Source organism: Diplotaxodon limnothrissa, linkage group LG17 (genome assembly GCF_057381915.1).
Source record: "Diplotaxodon limnothrissa isolate DT_005_m linkage group LG17, D_limnothrissa_male_GT1.1, whole genome shotgun sequence".
Taxonomy (NCBI): domain Eukaryota; kingdom Metazoa; phylum Chordata; class Actinopteri; order Cichliformes; family Cichlidae; genus Diplotaxodon; species Diplotaxodon limnothrissa.
This window is the reverse complement of record NC_140612.1, coordinates 20,803,123-20,826,058: the sequence shown is the minus strand read 5'-3', so window position 1 is coordinate 20,826,058 and position 22,936 is coordinate 20,803,123. Positions and strand designations below refer to the sequence as shown.

Sequence of the window (22,936 nt, the reverse complement as noted above, 5' to 3'; positions counted from 1 at the left end):
TCACGTGCAGGCAGCTGTTATCGGTTCAGACGGGTCCTCTTGTATTTTGGTTTCAGTTTTTGGGCTCCTTTTCCTTCCGCTTTTACTATTTTAAATACTTTACTTTTATTTTGTTCTGAACATTTTCTGTATGTGCTGTAAGGATATGAAAGTATGTGCGAGTTACGAGAAGTTCGGAATAACTAAAGGTATTTTAAGTTTAGTTTAACTGTAATAATTGCCTCCGGACGTTTGTTTCTTCATTTTAAACTTTCCTTCAAAAGGAGCATGGATTTTTTTCCCTGCCTGTTGTACAGCTCTGTTCCCAACTTCTACTGCGTGACTGACAGCCTGGAGTTTGAAATCCGCTTCAGGTGCCATTTATGGTGCTTATACACACATAATACGGTAATATTACGTTGAAGCACAGTGCGTATTACTACGCGAGGCTCCTCGGTAGCCGTAATGCTCCGACAATCCATCAAGCGGTGCAGCTCCGTAGCTTACCAAAGTCGTACTAAAACATTTTTTGACATGTGAGCCTTTGATGGTCATTATGATTTATTGAGGGCAGAACTGTTTCTAATCTAGATGAAAGTGCTTTAGGAATAACTTTAATGTCGGTATTAATTAGTGACAAAGGCTGGTAGCGTCGTTTTCTGTTTTTAGTAACTATTTTATTGCTGCCGTTTTCATATGGGGAGGGATTAGACTGTTTTTTTAGTTTTTTTGTTTTTATTTCTGTGCCAGTTATGAAGAATAGTGGAGATAACACGGACCAGAAATGTTTCAGAAATTCAGCAGGGAATCCATCCAGGCCTGGTGCCTTGCCATTAGGCATTTGGTTTAGAGCACAGTGTAAGTCCCTGGCAGATAGAGGTGATTAGGTTTATTTTCAGCAGAATAGAAATAACGGTAAAAGTAGTAGTAATACTTAATAGTAAGTATTATTGATTTCCCGTCCCAGTATTGTTGCATTCACTGTCGAAGAGATTCTGTTTTTTGTGATAAAATGTAATCTAGTTGCAGTGTTGGGAAGGTCACTTTTAAAATGTATTCCATTACAGATTACAGAATACATGCTCCCAAACATAACGGAATACTTTGGATTACTTAATATGTTATCAAGCTTTTTACAACCACATGAATGTTGCTGTGTGATTTATTACTATTACTGAAGGATACTCGCCATACCAATACCAACTAGAATTTTAAATCTTAATATATCTTAAGGTAAGGCTGCACTTTTTGCAGCGATCTCATATAAAAAACTATTCCGTGCGTATATAAAACAGGTCCGCGCCCCAAACCGTAGTAAAGGGACCTCTGGCTAATACGTTGGGTTCCTGTCGGGCTTGTAGCCAAAAACTAGCTTTACTTTGTTGTCTGGGTCAACTTTGCTAGTGAGAGACAGAGAGAGGCGTTGAAAGGCTGCTCCAACAGAACTTATTGTTTCAGAGGAAAACGCGAACACGGTGTACAGTCGAGTCTTAATAGCTTACTTAAACTTACTTTGGCTGCAGTGGTTATTATTATATTTACATGCTTTCATCTCCTGTTTCTGCTCGGTGACAACTCGTACTGTTCGACTCTCCTTTTTCTCCCTCCTCTCCCTCACAGACACATAACGGGTATGGCAGTTAGTGATGTGCGATACCACTGATTTCCTTTCCGATCCGATCCCAAGTAATATTCAGGGTGGTATCGATGATACTGATCCGATACCGATACTTTATGCAAAAACATATTTTATTTAGTGTATCTCAAATTATAGCGTCATAATGATTACACGACATCGGATTACTTGTTCTTATCACTTAATAATGCAGAGTTCATCATATAGAAATAAAAAAACTGAAGTTGTGCGCTATTTGAACACCTGCCTGCCTGCAGCACTAAAGGGTGGAAATTCGGGAGAATGGTGGCTCCGGGATTCTCCCGGAAAGATCGGGAGGGTTGGCATGTATGGTTGTGGCAACATCACTAACCTTGTCAAACACCTTAGAGTAAATCATATCACAGAATATGACGAGCGTATGTTGAGACGAACTGAAGAGGAGGAGAGGGACAGGTGCTGCTAGGGCGAGACAGACGTCTCTCACGGAGCGCGGCCGAGCTAATTCCAGTTTCCAACAATGGCGGCAGCTACTTAGTTTTAATATTACTCTTATTTCTCTTTCTGGGTCGCAAAAAAAACAAACAACTTTTAACATGTTTTCAGGTGAGAATGTAGCTGTGTAAACTTCAAATATCTGAGCCGATCGACACATCGTCTTCAAACCCCCGTGGCCTTTCACTACTCGGGTTAAACATGAAATATAAGTCACTTTGATAACTTAAAAATGTTATTGGTTGGCTTTTTCAGTGTTTTATTTGTTCGTGAGTAAATCGGATTGGCTGAGATTAAAGTTATTAGATTAGATTAAATTCAATTTAACTTTATTAATCCCTCAGGAGGGTTCCTCCGGGGTTTTCACACAGCTGAATAAACATCAAACAGAAAACTAATTAAAGAAAGTGTGAGACGGTCGAGAGTTTACGCCAGCGCCCGGTTATATTTTAGATGGCAAGGAGCAGGCGGCTGTTTCACTCCACCGAGGGAGCTCGTGACGTACTACCCGGCTTTCTTTAGACCGCGAAGGGCGGGTCCTCAGGTGGAAGCAGCCTCTGAATTTGGACACCCCCCGCTGTTTCCAGGCCGGCTAATAATAACGGTGACATTTAACGTATTTTATCCGATAAATAAACACTGTAAAATGTATTTATCACCCCCCCCCCCTCCCCCCAACAGCCCTTTTGAATGTCTCCCTAATTCTGAGGTCTCAAGGTTGGCAAGTACGGCCACAACACCTCACTCTTGGAGCACTTTTTTGCCACATGTATCGCAAACCATGTCTCAGCTGTTTGTGGAAGTAAAATACGTCCACACAATTACGCTCAGCCATTGTTGTGAGTGCGCGAGCCAAGGGGCTGCAGACATTTATACAGCCGTATTTCGCACATGACTATGAAAGGCGGAAGAGGAAGTAGTTCCTTTGAATGTAGACAATCCGAATGTTATAGTTTCTTTCCACTGTGTTGCTGTTAATGATAAACTACAAATTAACCCTAAATTACTAAAAATATCGATATTTAATGTGAGAATCGGTTCTAGAACATAAATGACTGGTATCGGAGGAATCGATATTTCAAGATCGATCCGCACATCACTAATGGCAGTCCACTCTCCCTGCAGCACGGACTACACTGCCCATGAGTCTACATTCTTTAGGGCTAAATGACCAGGCTCCAGATTATTTATCCAAGCTTCTTAGAAAATACACTGCTGCTCGTCATCTCCGCTCACAGACTCAGAGTCTGGTTGTTCCCCGTACACGACGGAAGACAAAAGGGGACAGAGCCTTTCAGTCTGTTGCACCAAGGCTGTGGAACAGTTTACCACTACAATTACATTTGCTTGACTCTGTGGATTCTTTTAAAAAACAGTTAAAAACTTTTCTGTTCAAACAAGCCTTTTGTTGTTCTATTCATTTTATATATATATTTTTTACATTATTTACATTTGATCTTTTACACTGTATATGTCTATTGATTGTATTGTTTATTTTAATATTTGTGTACAGCGCTTTGTGACTGTCTGTCTGTGAAAAGCGCTTAATAAATAAACTTTACTTACTTACTTACTAATCTTTTGACATCCAGACCTAATTACCGGTGCGGTCGGATGAGAGCCAGCACTGGAACGTTGAGCTAAGCCGGGTAGCGCAGCCGCGGTTAGTGTTTCAAGATTGTGAACGTGAGAGAACAGTTTAGTTACTGTATGTTTGTTTTCTCGCCTGTCTCCAGGATCCGGGGAACAGAGGAGCAGCGAGAGACGGAGTTTTGGATTATTATTGCACTGTCACGCTGGGAGAAGTCACCGTGCTCTTTTTGATTACAGTCGAACTGTTGCCTTGTTTTCACTGTAAATAAATTCACCATCACTTCGCAAGGACTCTCGGACCTGAGTCCTCTAATTCCATCCACCATGACAGTTGTAGTGACTTTACTCCTTTCAGTGCCACTTTAAGCTTTTAAAAACTTTACTTTTAGGTTAGTTTGAAAAAGTTTCAGTGGGAAGTTTAGTCTTTTGTGTGTTATTATTGGAGTATTTAGAGTAAGAAAAGGCTTTTAACACTAAATGAGTGACAAACACAGGTTTATCACTGAGTAAGGCCCCAGTCACACAGGCCGAGAGAGCAGTCCATAACATTTAGCAACCTCTAGGTATGAGGTTTCCCTGACTGGTTGGCAAGTTGTTGCTGGAGGTTGCTGGCAGTCATTGTGAAGTCAGTCCCGAACAGGGTCACTAAAATCTCCTGTGATAGCTTTGTTCACTAGCACACTGTTACAGATTCGTGTAAGTGCATGTGAGACACCAACTGTTCACAGACTGGTATAAAATGTGGAAAAAGTTTGATGTAAACCAGAAACTGAGAACACTTGCCTTTAATGTAAAAGTTTCAAAAGGGTCAGCTTGTACTTTGAAGGAGAACGGTGTCCATTTGCAGTTTTACTTTTCACAGCTTCACTGCTGCTTGGTGAGCAGTTGGCAAGTGTTTGCAGACAAGTTGGCGTCTTCCATGCAAATGAAAGGTGACTGCAGCATTTGGACTGCCAGCAACCACATTTTTCCTAGTGCTCCTATTTACCAATGGTTATGAGTCTCTCAGACTCTTGAGACAGCATTATACATTTCAAAATAGCAAACAAGTTAATGTCACATGGTTAACAGTCACATGACTGGAAACCTGAATCTTCCCTGATTTGACACCTATTGTTCAGGTGAGAGTAAAAAGGTCATGGAGCTGTGCTGACATCACAGTAAATCGTAGCCATGGAGTTACTCATACCTACCCTCCATATTTTCCATAAATCAAGATATAGCTACTTTTTGACAGCTGGCTAGCTAACCACATGACGTTTTCATGTCAGATGATATTTAAATATTTACTGTTAGTTTAAAAAAGAGAAGGAGTGAAGAAAGGGGAAGATGTCCAGGCAGAGTGCAGGAAGCTACAGAAGAGATGCGTCATCACAGGAAAGACGGGATAAAATCATGACATCAAATCTTCTGTTAAAGGACTTTGTTATAAAGTTTGATGCTTTCATTATTCAGCTGTTAAACAGTTTGAACTTCTCAAATATTTTAAATATTTCAGGTTTAGTGTTTGTTTTAATATGAAGTCGGGTAGTAAATCATCATCAGCGCACATCTGAGGTGAAACTCATCAGTCATTAACTCGACTTCACACTTTAGTGGCCAGAGAAGGTCTGAGGTCATAAACCTGTGAAAGAAGCACACGTGAAGGCTGTGAGTGCAGTTTGTAATAAATGACAGTTTATTATAAAGATTACAATCTGTTGCGTTGCAGAGCTCATCAGTTGTCATCGTGTGCTCTTCGGTTTTTAGAAAAGGGAAGAAAAAACTACAAGTACACGCACACCACTCACTCCAGAAGAAACTACAAACATACTGTAAAAAGAGGAAGCTAGAAAGGAGGGGGGGGGGAACCATAAAACCATAAACTTATAAGCAGGTGGAGATTTAAGAGGAGGGGGAGGAGGGTTTCACACGCAGGTTAGAAAGCCAGGATTCTCAGCCAATCAGCAGGAAGCTGTGGATTATTTTCCAGTTTTCCATTTTGGCTCATTCTTTCAGATTTATCCTGCTTCTATTGATCAATTATCACTTTATCACACAGATTTGGAAGAATCTGGAAGTTTTTAAGTTATCGCTTCAACGTTTATCTGCAGCACCCCCTGCTGGGTGGCCTCTGGTTTCTACAGTTGTCTAACCCTAAGCAAAAGAAATTCTGTTCTCAACCAACTTTTAACCAACAAATATGTGAAGTGAACATTTATAAATGATGGCTTTCTATTCCCTTCTGTTTTTGGACTGTAAAATCTCTAAATAAAAACTTCTCATTTTTTTAAACACAAAAATGTAAAAATCTGAACTCTTGAGTTTCCTTACTCTGCCGTGGGCGTGAACATTACTGAACTTTGTGTATTTTCTGACACTTCATGGACATGAACGCTGGTAAAAGAGGCATGACCATCCTCAGCTACCGAACATCGAGGAACATAAATAATAAATATTAGAGGTTTAAACCACGGCTGAGGAGCTATGGTTTGATTTATATCCTCATTTTTCTCTTAGAGGAATTATTAAAAATCTTTTCATCACAGACCTGATTATAACAGTCAAATATAAATGACATTGTTCTGATAGGTTTACAGCTCATATTTAACCCTCGAGTGACCAAGTAGTGCCAAGTGCAAAAGTTTTGAGGCACTCACATATACATATGAATATATGCAGGTATTTTTTTAGAGAAATAAACAATCTGAGCTCGTATTAAATAGCACAAAAATCACGAGGCAGCTTTTTTGTGGTTTTCCGATTGACTTATTATCTTTGTAGATGGCTGGAACACGCAAACACAAACTGTAGAACCAAAAATGACCAAAAGTACTTGGACAGGGTTTTATCTTGTAGACTGAATAACACTGTAATCCAGCTCACTTCAGATGTATTTAAAGTTACTGAATGGGGTGGTTTATGAGCCCCGCTCTTTATTTACATGTGATTTAAGGATAGTTTTAATTATAAAACTGCTATGCCAATATGAGTGTCAATAAATGGTATTAGTGAGAATTTGTTTTTGAGATTTAACAGACACGTCTTTATTTATTGCCTAAGTAAAGTAAAAGTCATAGAAATGATAAAACTTTATTTGTATAATTACTGGCTTAATTATGGATAATTAATTATGTTCACACTGTGCGGTCTCAGTCTTTGTTCGGGGACGTCTTAAAACCATTAAAACACACACACAAAAAAATTCACATTTTTTCTTAAAAGAGTCCAAATCTAAACAGTTAGTGCAAAGTGGGATTCTGTAACTGAAATATAAGCACACATTACATCTTTGAGGCCGCAGGGACTGTGATTGGCTCTCGATAGCATCAGTTCCTCATACACGTTTCTGACTTTCCATCTGCTTTCAGTCACTTCATGGAAGAAACTCCACCACCAAAAAACTAGCTGGTGGTTAAGTAGAGTGATGCGGGGCGCATCACACGAGTATATAAATGTTGTGAATGTTGTCAGCGACCTATGTACTCAGTTGCAGGCTGTGCATGGATTCAATGACTGAGGCCTCACAGGGTTAACTGAAAAAAAAAAATGACTGGAGCTGTTGTAATGACATTATTCAATGGTTTAATGAGGTGGTTCTGAAACCATGATGACGACAGTCAAATGACACGAAGCTGTGTTGAATAAGTAGAATAAGAGTGTGCTGATGCTCGTACAGTAACCTTTACGTAAACGTCTACTTGGATCTATTTTGTTGTTAATAACCAACAAAAAAAAGAAAGTTTGAAAAACAATAGTCTCACTGGGTGAGTAGAAGAATTGGTGCCACCTGCTGTTTAGCCCTACTTACATTTGATTGGCTCAAATAAGACAGAACTGATTAAATGTTGTCATTTCTGATTGGCTGAGAAGTCCTACGATGGGCGACTGACCTCATGTCAGGTGTAACAGAGCACAGGCGGGGACCCGAGGTCGCTGATCTGCTTCCAACCTGCTTCACTGACTCATTCTGCGCATGACTCTGTACAGTAGACTATCAGTAGTCCATTATAATATATACTACACATGTACAGAATACCTGACTCAAGTGATATTCTCTCAGTGTAAGCAGCCACACTGCAGGACTCTGAGCTGCAGATTAAACATTCAAAGACACTTTTGGTCCAGACCGGTTTGGCTAATCGATAAAACCAAAGGAAGCAATAATGATGACCCGAACTGAGTTTTTGTAGCTTTCCACACAGACCATCCACTGATTCTCTTTTTATTGTGTTTTATTTTAAAGCATTTCTGCAGAGCATCTTTCTCTGCTCAGTCTGCGCACAATAAGTACAACATCAATTGAGGGAAGCAAGAAAAGAATCAGGTACTAGCCATTTTCTTTTCTCTGCCACTTCTGTTTTTTGTTTTGTTGGTCACATTTTTTCCAGTGTTATTTCAGACTAGAGTCATTACAGTCTAGTCTGGATAACCAGAAACAGAAAGTATAGGCCTGATTTCCAGGATGTCTGTCGCAAGAGGAAGAATTACAAGAAGCCAGACTTTGGTCATCTGATTTCCCATCAGATGTGTAGCTTTATTTAAGTAGAACTGAAGGTTAAGATTGGATGAACCCAACGCAAAAATATCCTGAACTTAAGCAGAATTTTATTTTATAGTGTATTCAATTCAATTCAGTTCTATTCAGTTTTATTTATATAGCATTAAATCACAACAACAGTCACCTCAATAATGTAAGGTAATAGTACTGGTGAGTGTTTCTGTGGACAAAAACACCGTTAATTTATTGTATATTTAAATGTACGCACGTTTGATTTCTTCATTGAAAAAATGAAACCTGGTTTAATTGAAACTTGCACTGTTTCCAGATGGAGCTCAGTGTAGCTGCTTACAAGCTCTGAATATCTCATTAGATTAAAGACTTCATAGACTACAGCCTACCAAAATATTACTTTTTTAAATAAACTTTGTCTACTTTGTATTTTACACTATAGCTACATTTTATTCTACCATAATATATATTATACAGACCATATAGTCTACTGTAATGTGCTGTAAATAGTCTGTACATTCTATATTATTTTGTCCATAAAAGCATGTCAACATCAACTTGTAGAACTTTGGAAATCATGACTGCAGCTCGGCAGGTTGTTTGGGAACTGGACTTGGAAGGAAACGAGACAGAAGCAGTCGATCTGCTGCGGGAACAGGCACTGAAACTTCGATTATGCTTTAGAGGGCGGCAAACGGAGGGATTCTTTTTTAAACCAAATTCAAATATTCAGAAAAGAAGGGGGCGATGTGACTTTAAGAAAATGTCTGAAATAAAATTCTATTCAAGTCTCCGGTATGTAAAGAACGCTGGTTTATAGGTTGGAGGAATCCAGTTTCCACCCACTTGCTGTTAATGTGCAAATGTAGAAAGTGAAATAAAAAGGAGGCTGTTTGAGTTGTACTCAGGACTGCTCTATTTTAGTTTTCTGAATACAACACTACACTGTGTACATAAGCTAGAACATTCACTTTTACCTTGTGATGGAGCTAGGCTAACAGTTTCCTCCTGCTTCCATGCTTTGTGCTAAGTTAGGATAAACACAAAGCTCTCAATAAGTCTGTTTTCTCAGGGCAAGAGGTCAAAGTGATGGATTATAATAGTATCATTATTAGTGCTGTAGTAAAATATGAAACCTTTACTTATTTTGTTGTCATCTGTCTGATGTTGTGATGTTTAATGTGTGTATATAAACACATAATGAGGTAAACATGAGTAGAAGTAATCCCTGTGAGCCGAACACTTGGCCTTCAGAGTACACCTCACAAGCACTGGATGCCGCCCCTCTGCAGGCTTCCAGAAGTTAGCCAATAAGAGCAAAGTAGGCTGTCAAGGAAAGAGCCCGAAGATAAATTGGCTTGTTTCAGACAGGGTGAACTGAGGGCCTGTATAAAGACAGGAATGTTACTATGAAGATTATTTGAACTTTGACCTGTACAAAGCTACTCTGATCTAGCGCCAGTATAAAAATATAAAGGTCCCCTTTAACGGTGCGTTCACAACAAACGTGAAGCAGAGTTTTCACACGGTACGGATACGATCAGTCTGTTTAATAATACAGGCAAATCCACATTTGCTCGCATGAGAACCCATCAGCGGTGATCCTCTGCTGATACCAGTGAGATCAGAAATGAGGGAGGAGCTTATCGGCGCTGGTCGAGAACAGCTGGAGCTGAAAGGTTCGACTTTGCTTTTAGACAAAGAGGGAAAAAAAGGAGCGAGCTCGGAGGAAACAGAGTGTAAACTGTGAGGATGCGTTTCTGGAACTTGTTTGCAGCTTCGTCTTTATCCCGCTGGCTGCTCGGTGAATATTCACAGGTCACCAGTGTGGCTGATTCCACGGGAGGTGAAACTTTGCTTCACATTTGGTGTGAACGACACATCAGGATAAAGTGCGCCAGCCGGTTTCCATAAACTCTAACTTAGATAGCTTCCTGTAATTTTGGACAGTATCTCCAACTACATGAATTCTTTCAGCTTCTTTGTGATTAGATTCCACAGCAGGCAGATAAATTACTTATTTACATTTATTAGCAGCATATAAACATGTAGTTAATATTTGTAGTGTGTCATATATGTCCAGAGGTTTGTTCCAACTCAAATTGAGCTTTTGAGGAGCAACTACAACTGCAAGCAGAAGATTTTCTGTTATTTCTGGTGACGTGATGGCAAAAACTGCAATCCTGACTATTTTGATCAGCCGTGATCATAATTTGATTTAAACTCGATTACTTTGGAAACATCATGGATTTATTCAGTATTTAAACCCAAAATGTTTCAGAAATTTTCGGTTCATTTGAGTCTCCTTTTCTGTTATCTGAGATTACATTTTGAGTGACAGCTCTACAGATCAATATTTCTTTTTGTTTGCTTGATTAAATTGAATCCATCCAAATGGTGAAACATATCTTTATAAGAGTCCTGGTAAATTTCCTTTAGGGGAAGGCGCTAAATCTCCAGAAAAGCCATATCTTACACTGCTTATAATATCGTTCCCTGTTGCCTATCCATCTAGTGGCACTAATACTTTATTACAAGTTTATATACTGCTGGTAAGTGTAAATATACATTCAATTTAATTAATTGCAAGAGAGTGATCTAGAGTCTGCAGCTGTGTTGGATACTGAAACTGCACAAAAATCCTTCACCTCTGCATTTCAACTGTGACTTAACATAAAAACGTTTCACGGTGAAAAATTAAATAAGATGAAGTAGAATTAAAATGAATGGATGTTAAGTCTTACAGGGGAACTCTGATGTAAACTCTGCGGTCAGGAGGAAACCCCACATATGGCAGGGATGAAAAATCCCCAGTATGGCAGGGAGGAAACTCCATTTATGGCCTGTTCCTGAAAGTCGTTCTTTGATTAAATTTCAGGGGGCTAATTAATAGATATCAGGGTGGGGAAGATAAAGAGGGGAAGGAGGAAAGTATTTTCTGTACAAATGGCTTTAAACAAATAGCACCATGTACAGTAAGCCCTCAATAAGCAGGTTAGAAACCAGAGAGGTTTACAGTTGGAGCTCTGCTGCAGCTCTCCCTGAAACACATAGCACATCAGCACAAAGTCACACTCATTGACAAATCATTATGAATTCCAAAAACATCATCGAGATGACCTTGAAATTCAACTCATTGTCAAATCATAAGGAACTCAAAATCATTTTCCGGACTATTATAAACTCATCACCACCACATTATTGTTACTTGTTATTCATAAATTCTAAATGATCAGCTTTAAGATAGTATGAACTCAAAAATTAACACAAACTCGTCATGAGTGATTATTTGGGAAAACAAAAGTTAAGTCACAAGAAAAGGACGGACAAATATCCGCAGCTATAATTTCCTGGTGTTACAGTAGAGACTCCCAGTAGCTTGCCAGTCATCCAGCTCCGCTAGCAAAGGTCCAGCTAAACTCGTCTGGGGAAGCAGAACGGCACAAGGACACGACCCGTCTCGATGTGTTTGTAGTCGGATTGTCACATCAGCTCTTTGATCACCATTAGAGGCTGGCAGCAGAGCTGTTTGTAATGGTCCAGACCCGAATTCAGGTAATGCTTTCATAGCTGATGTTTCCAGATGTTTGAGTGTTTACTGTCCATCAAAAACTGTAACAACAAGCAACTGTTTGAATTTAAGCTGCAGCTTATAGTCTTCAAGAATCGTAATACATCATAAATTTTATTAACAGTTACTGAGTAGTTACCTTTGGATTAAAAAAAAAAAATGGCCACTCAAATCTCTCGTAGCTTAAGAGCAGAGTCGTGTTGATAAGATTTTTCAGTTCCTTTCATTGTTCTGCCTTTCTCAGATGCACTGACTGTTATTTTTCATTTTTAAATCCTGGCTGTACAGAAGCAGCTGTTTCATAAGTTACATCACGGTCAGGGAAACTTTGATGGTTCCCAGTTTGTTCACATTGTGGGACTTACTGGTACATTTTAATTCTAAGTATAGTAAAATTTAGTGGCTTGTAGTGAAATTGTATACTGGAGAAGATTCTGCTTTTATAGGTAATGTTATCCCAGCAATTGGAAAGACTAGCAAACATGCTATCAGAGAACACTGACAAATCTGTCACAGTGTAAAACCGAGTCCAGCTGACAAGATTTAGTCAGTTCATTTGGTTGTTTCAATAGTTCAGCGACCAGTTTTCACATGTCTGTCATCGATATTTTCTATTAGTGTCTTCTGACATTTTATAATTCCCAGTTAAATGACTGAGTGTCCATGTCTGGGAATGTTAAATGTTTTAGTGTTTTTTGTTGGGGGTTTTTTGACAAAAAGAAAACTGTTTTGGACTAATACTGAGGTGGCGTATTTGAAAAAAATAATTCTCTGATCTTTAATATTCTGGGAAGCATGGACTTATTTTCAACGCCAAATGAAATACTGCAGTTGAACCTCATGATTTTCCTCATGACCACCTTTGTTGGTGTCAGATTGTTAATTTGTCTCTTAATCATTCATCACTGTACATAAATAAAAAAGGATTCAATTTCTCATTTAAAATATTAGCCTATAGTTCATTTGACTTAAAACTTTTGGTATAATCAAGAACATTGAGTTAACACAATGTTCAAGATTATTAAAAACATGCCATGCACATTTAATTTCATGTTAATTTTGTTTTAAATGAATCTACGCAACCATAAGTCAGTCATAACTCAGTGTGAAGTGTTTGGTTTGGTTGGGAGTTTTTATGGGGCATGCAGACATTAACAGGCAAACGAAACATCAGAGGTCTGCAGCTGCTACCAGTCCTTATGTTGCTGATCAAAGAGCTGATAAACCAGAAAACTTCTGGTCTAAGGTCTAAATATCAGTCACTGCTAAGATTATTCAATTCAAAGAGATGGCCTACTGTCTGACCAGAGGTCAGGGGGTCTGAGGTTACAGTTTAGGATATCTAAGAGGTGGGTGGTCAGAGGTGAGGGGTCAAGTGGAACCATCCAGCAGCTGTCGGAGTGCCCTCTCAATGTTGATCCGGTGTCCCAGCCTGGTGACTCCCAGCTCCACGTAGTCCTCTTTGGTGAGGGCAGGGAGATGGGAGCCTTCAATCTCGTGGTCCTGGAAGCGCTGGCGGTGTTCGGCCAGACCCACGCTCTCCAGCCAGTCACCCACATCGTATTTATTCCACAAGTTGAGGGGCCGCTGCCTCCATGGTCGTAGGGACAACAAGGGCCCACTGAGGACCGGGGAGGGGCAGGGCGAGGCATGGGGTGAAGGGGAAGGGGAACGGGATCTGGTTCGTGCACTGGCGCTTCGCATCACAAACCGAACCTCCTTTGGTTCTGAGGGGAGGCTGAGACTGGAGGACTTTAGGATGGTTAGACCGCGACCTGAGCTCAGATCTGGCCTTTCAGAGCAGGGGGCGGTAGTGGAGGGGAGTCCCACTGACCTATCAGAGGGCGAGGGAGAAGGAGAAGGGCTCCGGCGAGTGACAGGGTAGCGACTTCCAGGTCGGACTGTATAGGAGGCGCCATATCCTCTCTGGGAGATGGTGTGAAGTTCACCGAGACTGGAGAACAACCTGCAACACAGCAAATAGAATGTTTAGTTATGAGTTAAACACAGTGTAAATGATCCTTTGTTAAGCCTTATAATCATTAGTTACAGCTTCCTGTCAAGTATTGTATTCTTATGTGAAAGTTGTGGCAGATAAATTGTACATTATTCTTTTCAAATTTTGAAACAGTTGTTGAAGAGAACACCCTGCATTTTGACTGTCTAGATAAGAACCTTTGGTTCTGCAGGACTTTGGAAAACTACTTCAGGCTTCTTTCTGTTGAAAAACTGGGGCTAACGCTGGGCAAGCAATTTCATATCTTTGCTAATACTGATCATGTTGTACAGTCATGAAAATTCATGTGTAGCATTGTTTCACTGGAAGTTAAACCGTCAGATCACACCGATAAACCATTTTAACATAACTTGGTTTGGTTGTTTACATTTCTGTACAGAATATATGAAGATGGCTGTGTTTCTTGTGCTACCCACAAGAAACACAGAGATTAGGGTAAGATAAAATGTCCAATTGATGCCTTGTCAAAGGCCAACATCCTATCATGTTTCGTGGAGTACCTCAAGGCTCTGGTCTAGGTCCTTTTTATTTTGCTAAGTACCTTAGAGTTATGTCTTAAGCTAGGCTATCTCCTTCTTCTTAGTATGTAATCTGTCTTAGATCAAAGTACATTAAAATACTGTTCAAAGTACTCCTTAGTGTCTGCCTGTCTCTGTCCTAGCCCCACTCTTAGTTTTGGTGTATATTAGGTTTAGTCCTAGCTCCTCTTCTATTTTTGTGATTTGAAAATGATAACAGAAGCTATTCCCCCCAAAAACTTCCTGTACAACTTCAAGATATAAACAAATACAAGGCTTGACAGGGCTGTTGTGCTCTGTTATAGTTGCTGAGCACTAAAAAGATTATTCCTTTCAGGTGATGTGGTTATCAAAGATTTCCCTACTTTAGTTCAAAAGACAGATGGGAGAGTAATTTGAGATATTTAGTAGTTAGTCAAGGGTGGTGCATGTTAGTCAGCTGTTAGCTGATGAAAGCCATCTCTTGGTAATAACAAGAAATGTTTACCAGAGATTAAAACCTACGATTTACTCTCCCCACTGTCCACACATCTGGAACAATACAAATAACAGACTGTTACAAAACATCTACTCAAGCAAACACACTGCATGACTGCCAGATCAACAGCACACCACACCAGTATTTACAATATTTGATGTACCTGGCACCTCCTACTGGTGACCTTCGACCTGGATCGAGGGGGCTTGGCTCCTCCCCCAGAGAGTGGCTATCTTTGTTGAGCAGCTGTAGCCGATTGGCTAGATCCAGTCCAGACCCCGCTCTGCCGCTTAGCTCTAGTGCAGAAGCTGACCGGCTTGTTAGATCCACAGCTGAGCCGGATCCCTGGCCTCCCAAGGCTGCTGGACGCCCCCCCCCTTCCTCTGGACTGAGGCCCCGTCGATCTTGATCCCCACCCCCCCACAACTTAGACCTCCTTTGAAACAAATAGCGTGGCTGTCGGCCTCCGCCACTGGTGGGAGAGGAGCAAAGTGGGGAGGAGGGGGAGGATGATGATGCAGCAGATGGGAGGAGCTCACTGTCTGACGACTGCTTTAATAGGGGGTCCCGGAGTGCAGAACGTCCTCGACCGATAGGTGAACGAAGGCGAGGCTTCAAACCTGATGGGGAAACGGCGGCGGATGAAGGAGATGGGTGAGTAGCGGGTGGGGAAGATGGGGAAGATGGAGCAGGAGGAGAAGCCAGGGTGATGGAGGGTGGAAGGGAGCTTGGGGAAGACGAGCTGTCATGAAGCCTTTCATCACCTCCTTCCTCCTCATCTCCTCGTCTACCCAAAGATTCAGGACCACTCTCTCCTCCCCCTCCCTCTCCACCTCGTCGTGGCAACAAGGTGAGAGAGGATGGGGGAGGAGCAGCAGGAGGGCTGCTAAAGCCAGGAGGGGGAGTCACCAGACCAATTCTACGCAGCTCCTCCCTAGTTTCCTCATCGCTGGATGATAACAAGGCAGGTGGGAGTGTCACTGTGTAAGCCCCTCCCTCCTCCTCTGAACTGCCAACTGTGAGGCTTCTACGTCTATCAATCAGAGGAGAATGAGCCTCATTGGCCAGTGGTGGCAAAGGGGAGGGTCTCCAGCGCTCAGGGGAGGGTACGGCAGGTGATGTCACTCCTCCCTCTGTTTCTGGGCGCTCAACTTGTCCATCTGGGAAAAGGGGTGGGGTTATGCGTTTATGCCTTAACTCAGGACTCGTTTGGGGAGTGGTGCGTTTGGTCCGCTGCTCAGGGCTTGTCTGAGGAGTGGTGCGCTTGGATCGTGGCTCAGGACTGCTTTGTGGGGTGGTGATGGGCGTTCGCTTGTGTCTGCCCTCAGGACTGGCAGCCGGGGTGGGGATTGGTGTGGTGGAGCCAGAAGCGTGTTTAGTTCGAGGCTCAGGGCTCGGTGTGCGGGCGGTGAGCGCTCGTTCTCTTGCAGCAAGTGCCAGGGCGAGTGGAGAGGACGGGTCTGAAGACAAACAACACAAGTGAGAATAAAAATCCATCCAGACAAAAACTTGAATTCCAAGGTTCAGTATATTGTCAAGGTCTAGGATCTTACCTAGGTTGTGTTTTGTTTTGCAATATCTCTTAATATTCTATCTTATGTTTTCTGAAGTCGCTAGCTCTGTCCCGGGTCCTGTTATATTCTGTAAAGTGGTTTTCTTTTGAGTTGCCTTCTACTATGCACAGTACACAAAGGCCCTGTCTGCCCTCAGTCTTAATGCCTTTACTTTGTCTGGCCATTTCATGTTTTGTTGAGAGCCTCAACCCTGTGTTCTAGGTTGTGTTTTATTTTGTAAAGTGTTCTTCTACTACGTGGAGAACATTAAGATCTTGTCTGATACCTTCTTCAGCCTTAACACTTTTTCTGGCCTGGGTTGTTCCCCACTAGTGTTTTGCGGAATACCTCCTTAGTTTTAAAATCTCTATTTTTTATTTATTTTCTTCACCGGTACCGCAAGGTTTTACCTGTATACCCCTTTTGATCTGTCAAGCACTTCAAGGCTCTACTATTCTTTTCTATTCTAAGCTTGAATTGAATAAAACTAACTTTTCCAGAGGTGATTATTGTTATTAACCCATACAAAATGTGGCAGCCTGATTCTCATTGAGAACATTCATTAACTCTGTGCTGTCAGACAGACCTAGAGGTTTCCCTGTCAGTGGGTGGAGGAAGGTATGAGGCGTCGGTGAAGGTGACAGGACCGGAGCTGGAGGGGGAAGCTCGCCGAGGTCATCCATCGAGTGGCTCTGCGTCAGAAGAGGCGGTGCCTGATTTTCGGACCCCGCTCCCTCCACTGACAAGAAGAGAGACGACCGGCGACCCTGAACTCGAGCACGCTCTGAAAGAACCTGCTGCTGGTACAGCTCAGCCCTGCTGGGGCTGCTGGGTCCACCTCCTTCTTTGGATGAATCGTGATCTTTGATCCCAAGACCTGGAAAATGTAAATATTAGGAGTCTATTTTTCTTTTGTTTTGGTGTCTCAGCCTAATTTTATTTTAAATATATTTAAAAAATAAGCAAACACGAGTCATGGTTCTCTGAACAACATATCCAATCATGCACTTAGGGTTGAGACAAACATGCCACAGACATCAGACAGAAAAATGCTAACCCTGCTCTTCAACAGGAAGTTGTTTCAGTAATGGTGACTTCCTCCTCTGGGGTTTGGTAGGCGGAGCCTGTTGTCCCACATTAGCATAGGGGTTTTCTATTGCTCTTCCCCGACGTCGCGACAGAGGTGAGTGGCCAAGGGCGGGGCTAGTGCTGTGCAGAGATAGCGTAGATGTGTGTGTCGCGGTGTGAAGCGTGTGTGTGGCGGTGTGTGTGGCGGTGTGAAGTGTGTGAGTAGCAGGGGCACCGTGAGCATCAGGCTGCAGTGGTGGAGGCGTGTCCTGCAGGATGATCATGGACCTTGCTTTCCTCTGCCGCTCGGCGTGGGTGTGGCTCCTCGTTGGTGAATCTGAAAGCTCCTGAAGCCTTGGCTCTGCCCCTGGCTTGAAACTAGAGCGGGTCAGTCCATCTCCTCGTGCTGGAGGAGGAGGAGGGAGAAAAGAGGGAGGAGGGCCAGAGTCGAGTATGAAGAGCGAGGAGGTAGAGGATGCAGAGGGTGGAGGAGGCGGTGCTGTCTGAGGAGGAGGAGGGATGAAGCTGTCTGTCAGCGAAGAGCTCCGTGGAAACCGACTTTCATTGATCAGAGCTGTGATTCTGTCGTCGTCCGGTGTGCCTGTTGTAGTAACAATGAGATGTCAAAATAAATCGACCACACCGATTGGTCTTACGAAGAGATCTTATGTCTGCATTGGATCAATGAATTAAAGTTCTTGGTATAAAGTTATCTGTGGTGTTAGCTAGCTTGAAACCAGTCTGCCTATTACAGCAGCACTATGATGATTTGGCTTTCTTCTTGGGTCATAAAATGGGAAGCCAATGATGCCTCGACTTTCCTATTTCCGGTACTCTTATGCTCAGCCAGTGACATATTTTACAAAATGTGAGCCTATGAGATAGTTTGGTGTAATGCCACATTTCTCACCAAAACTCTTGGTTCTGGACATCCCTCTGGGTAAAGGCATGGTGCTCTTCTCTGGAGCTGAAGGGGGCACCAGACCCTGACGCTCAAACAGCGACTACAGACACAAACAACACAAAGATTTTGTCAAAAATCCAAGAGTTAAGATATTTATTTGCTTTTCTATGCTAACAACTATGTACTTTTTACATATGAAGTCAGTACTGCCATGAAGTAAATAAACCCAGTTTATTTTCCTGGGCAACCAGGGTAAATGTTCAAACAAAGGTGGTTATTGGCTCAATAAATCAACCCAGGGTTTCTCAGTCAGCTGCTTATACTCTTAAATAAATGTGTTGCTTAAATGCTTAAATACTTGGTACTTTTAAGAAAAGTAACAACCCCAACGAGTAAGTATTCTTATGGTGTCTGTGATCTCAACCACATCCTTTAAAGTACAGGTGTTTTCCCCTTTCTCAGCAAAAGTGTTCAAATCAGTCTTTGGACAGAAATACTTATTAGTCACAATGTTTTTCTTTTTACCATCCACCATCTCTCTCTGGCAATGCCAAACAGATTATTCTGCTACTGACATTCAGGTGCCTGACCTGTGCCTGATTAGCAATACCTCTGAGCATGAACCCGGCTACAAACAAGCCATATTTGACTGATCTGCACAGAGACCGTTCCACCGATTTTGAAATGTTTACCGTGACCAAATCTATTTCCAGTAAGTAGCGACCAGTTCAGCTAAAATAAATGCTTGTTTATTATAGAGATGGTCCGATTCGATATTACGTATCAGTATCGGTCCAATACTGACTTAAATTACTGGATCGGATATCGGAGAGAAATAAAAAATGTAATCCAATCCATTAAATATCAAAAAAGCACCTCACAAAACTTGCCACATAGCGTAACCCAGCTCATAACCTTTACACATCGGAGGAGCATGCGTCTCACGATAGAGCGGCTGTGGCGTGTGAGACCTATTGGCGGACTGGTTGAGCATTTGGAGCCTCGCTACTGCTTCCAAACCGGCATTTAAAGGTATCCCAGAGAAGTAAAGCAAGTGTGTAAGTTCATCTCTGAATGTCTGTAAAGCATTCCCAGCGAATGCTGGGAGCGACTGCCTCTCTCTCTCCCTCTCCTGCTGCTACTTCAATCATGAAACTAATCAATGATCAGCTGATCGGCTTTTCTGACGCAAGTCCCGTCTCTCTTGTTTGTTTATCGCCCACTTTACGCCAGAAAGAGGAAACAGGCGGATAAACAACAGCGGCACGTTTAAGCTTGAGAAGCTGTTGTTAGGATTTATTTAATATTACTTTCTACACCAGGATCCTTTTCTATGTAGCTGACAGCTGGTAACTGTGCAGGGGCGGGTCTAGCAAAGTTTTGCCAGGGGGGCCGATAGGGCATGAACAGGGAAAGGAGGGCACAAAGACATACTTTTCTTTCTAATTGTCATGTCTAGCTTTTAATTAGTCCTGTCAGCGTTAACCTTGTTAAAATTACATCATTTTAATGAGGTTAATGCTGACAGCACTACTTTTAATAAATAATTATCTGAATCTTACAACCAAAGTTTTCATCTGATGTAAAATTTATAGAAATCCATTATTGTATATAGGAACATTTTATAGAAATTAAATTTATAACCTAGTAAGCTATAGTACTTTTTCCTTTGGGAAGGTACCATCTGTGCAGTCTGCAATTCTGTTGAAGAAAGATGTTGAATCTATTTAATTATTGTAGAAAAATTATTGATTTCTGTGCATTTTCTTTTTACACTTGCATTAAATTACAGTCAATTACATCAGTTAAGCATTATGAGGCAGAGGGTTGGGGATGGTTCCCTATGGTTTTTATTTGGAGTTGACAACCCTATTAGTTAGGTTGTTTAATATTTCCACTAAGTACTCTTTAAAATACCAGAATAGGGAGGATAGTGTAGGTTTAAGTTTATTAGATTGGTCAGTATTGCTGATGTATGAAATATTTTCGGTGTAGTGTATAACAGAATCGCTTTAGTTTTGGTTTTTTTTTTTAAACTTGAGTATGAACTTATACAAAATGCAGCAAGATATTTAAAAAAAACATTTTATTGTTTATAAAATACGCTATATCGGATTTATATCGGTATCGGCAGATATCCAAATTTATGATATCGGCATCGGACATAAAAAAGTGGTATCGTGCCATCTCTAGTTTATTATTTGATGTTATGGGGGCTTGAAGGCTTTGAGAGAAGAAAATCTGATTAGTCTGTGTGCAGGTAAACACTGAGCTGTGAAAGCCTGCGACTCAGGAATCTCTGATTAAAAATCATCCTCTCGCTACGGTTGCTATGTGTTTATCACATTAGCTCAACCGTGTCTTACATTGATCTCTGCCTGTGTGATACGCCGGCTGGTTGGCCTCTGCTTCACCGTCGCCGCCCTGAAGTCATCTGATGGGCGGCCCCTCAAGACGACTTCCTGTTGACTTCCGGCCAACATCTCATCCAGTTTCTCTGGAGCGACAAAAAGGAACATGAACAGACTCCTAACAAGACATGATTAAGCATCCGGTACACGACCACACCACTGTGAAAGTTTCCAAACAGCGTGACAAACACTGTGGCGAAATCATGACATCAGAGCTACATCACAACATCAGTCACCAGGGCTGCAGCAGGACTTCACGCAAAACAACTCTCAAAAGTGTCAAAATAGACAAAAAAAGGTGTTTCAATTTAAAAGCACTTAGTGTTACTGTTTTTGTTTTTTTTTAGGTTTTTCAAGCATCATTTTTTTGTAGCATCCCCCCCCTTTTGGGAAAAACAGGGGTCAGGGGGTAGATGAACTTATATCAATGATGCCTTAAAAAAATGGACGCCTCAAATAAAAACCGAACATGTGCTGTTTGTGTGTAATTGTAGAAGCTATACTCGATTCAGCTACAGCCCTGAAAAGTCGCGACATCAATGGAAAACATCAGCTGCTTTTCCACCTAACATTCCAGGAGATAAAATTAGGCCAAAGTGTTGGCCCGAATTCCCCAAAATCCTAACTCTGTGCCTTCTTGTCTCCTCTGTCATCCACCCTGTGCCCTTAAAATCAGCTTTGTTGTGCTTCGATGAAGGCTGGCCAGGTGACTAACTTTGTGGGTTTCACAAAGTCCCCATCTGGGCTGGGAGGAGTTATGTTCGTGCTAATGTTCTGAGTATTTGGGGGATTAGTGTCACTTGGAGGCACGGCTTCATCTTTTGGTTGTGTGTGTGGTCAGAGGCGCTAAATTTGTTCGTAAATCCCCGAAACATGTAAGTGTGACAAATATGCAAAACCCCCTAAGAAATCAGGAAGGGGACAAACAGTGTTTCACTGCACTGCAGGGTGGGCTGCTAAATATTTGTCAGACTGCGACTCTGACGGACACCTCATCTTTAAACCATTACTCAGTCACCAGCAACCTGTCCACGGTCACTACACAAAGGCGGGTATTTGGAGTTCCAGTGGATGTTCAGAGCTTGGTGTCATTGCTGTGCGACTGTGTCTGGTTAAAACTGTCTGCACAGAAATAACCTGGACTCTGGTGGAAATGCAGCTGATGACATCACTGCGACATCATGCTAACAGATTGCAAAGACAAATGTCACCGCAGGGTCACAACACGATGACCGTGAGGTCGATGTGACTCACCGAAGCGTCTCCTCCTGGCTGCAGACAGAGCAAAGGTCAGCAACACACACCGCTACAGTCTAACTGTGTGTGTGTGTGTGTGTGTGTGTGTGTGTGTGTGTGTGTGTGTGTGTGTGTGTACCTATCTCCTCCAGGTCAGCCGTCATGGACTTGGATCGCAGGGTCAGGGAGGTGCTGGGGGCTCGTTTTGGAGGGGGCGGTGCTACAAGGCAAGATTGCATATTAGTGGTACACAGTGTGTGTGTGTTGGGGGGTGGGGGTATTTTGGTCTACAGCACTTATAAAAAGAAAGAGCGCTGAGATAAGTTTCCCTGTAAAGAGTCACATGTTCACAGATAGCCGTCATGTCACTGACATGTCAAATACACAGAAGCTCCAGTGAGCACGTGCAGCTGCCTCCTCGCTAACTAAACTTGAACTTCGTCTTGTATTTATACAATGGTTTGACTGTTACATCTATAATTACATCTTGATTTGTTTTGATTATTTATTGAAACAAGGGGGTAAAACTAAAATAAAACTTTATTCTTCCCAGTTCATTTTTATTTTTCTTATTTAAATGTTAACAGAACTGAATAAAACCCACTTTATATGACACCTAAGTTATTGTATTGTAGTCCTTTTTAGGCCTGAAAAGATTGACTTTCTTTGCTTTAAATCACTGTACACTGTTGTGTACCAATAAAATCTAATCTTACTAAGACTGGACAGCAGGTGGCTCTACCTTTTTTCCTGATCAGGTTGGTTTCAGATTTCCTGGAAACTGAGACGACTTTCATCAGGAGGCGACTTCCTCCCTGCCGGATTAGAGAGACGACCTGCCGATGACCCACCTTCACCACGTTGGTACCGTTCACCTGGAGAAAAGACAAACAACTCAAGTCATAATGCTTTAAATGTTTCACGGGCCCAAACACAAAGATTCACAGCTTTTTGTCCCTGTAGGTGATTAAAAAGTTAAAAAAAAAACTGTTAAAACTGAGGTCAG

The 22,936-nt window shown here is 41.8% G+C and overlaps 1 protein-coding gene across 1 annotated transcript in view; it reads right to left on the bottom strand.

Moving 5' to 3' along the window:
* Nucleotides 1-5,462: 5,462 nt before the first annotated feature.
* Nucleotides 5,463-22,936, bottom strand: part of shank3b (SH3 and multiple ankyrin repeat domains 3b) — a 58,568-nt gene continuing 41,094 nt past the window's right edge. The window contains exons 18-26 of the mRNA XM_085375722.1: nucleotides 22,673-22,805; nucleotides 22,070-22,150; nucleotides 20,650-20,780; nucleotides 18,290-18,383; nucleotides 17,369-17,980; nucleotides 16,898-17,188; nucleotides 14,922-16,218; nucleotides 14,785-14,811; nucleotides 5,463-13,711 (exon numbers count right to left, since the gene is read on the bottom strand). Coding sequence (XP_085231848.1) covers nucleotides 13,117-13,711; nucleotides 14,785-14,811; nucleotides 14,922-16,218; nucleotides 16,898-17,188; nucleotides 17,369-17,980; nucleotides 18,290-18,383; nucleotides 20,650-20,780; nucleotides 22,070-22,150; nucleotides 22,673-22,805 — 3,261 coding nt within the window. The 3' untranslated portion in view covers nucleotides 5,463-13,116. The remainder of the gene's footprint in view (nucleotides 13,712-14,784; nucleotides 14,812-14,921; nucleotides 16,219-16,897; nucleotides 17,189-17,368; nucleotides 17,981-18,289; nucleotides 18,384-20,649; nucleotides 20,781-22,069; nucleotides 22,151-22,672; nucleotides 22,806-22,936) is intronic.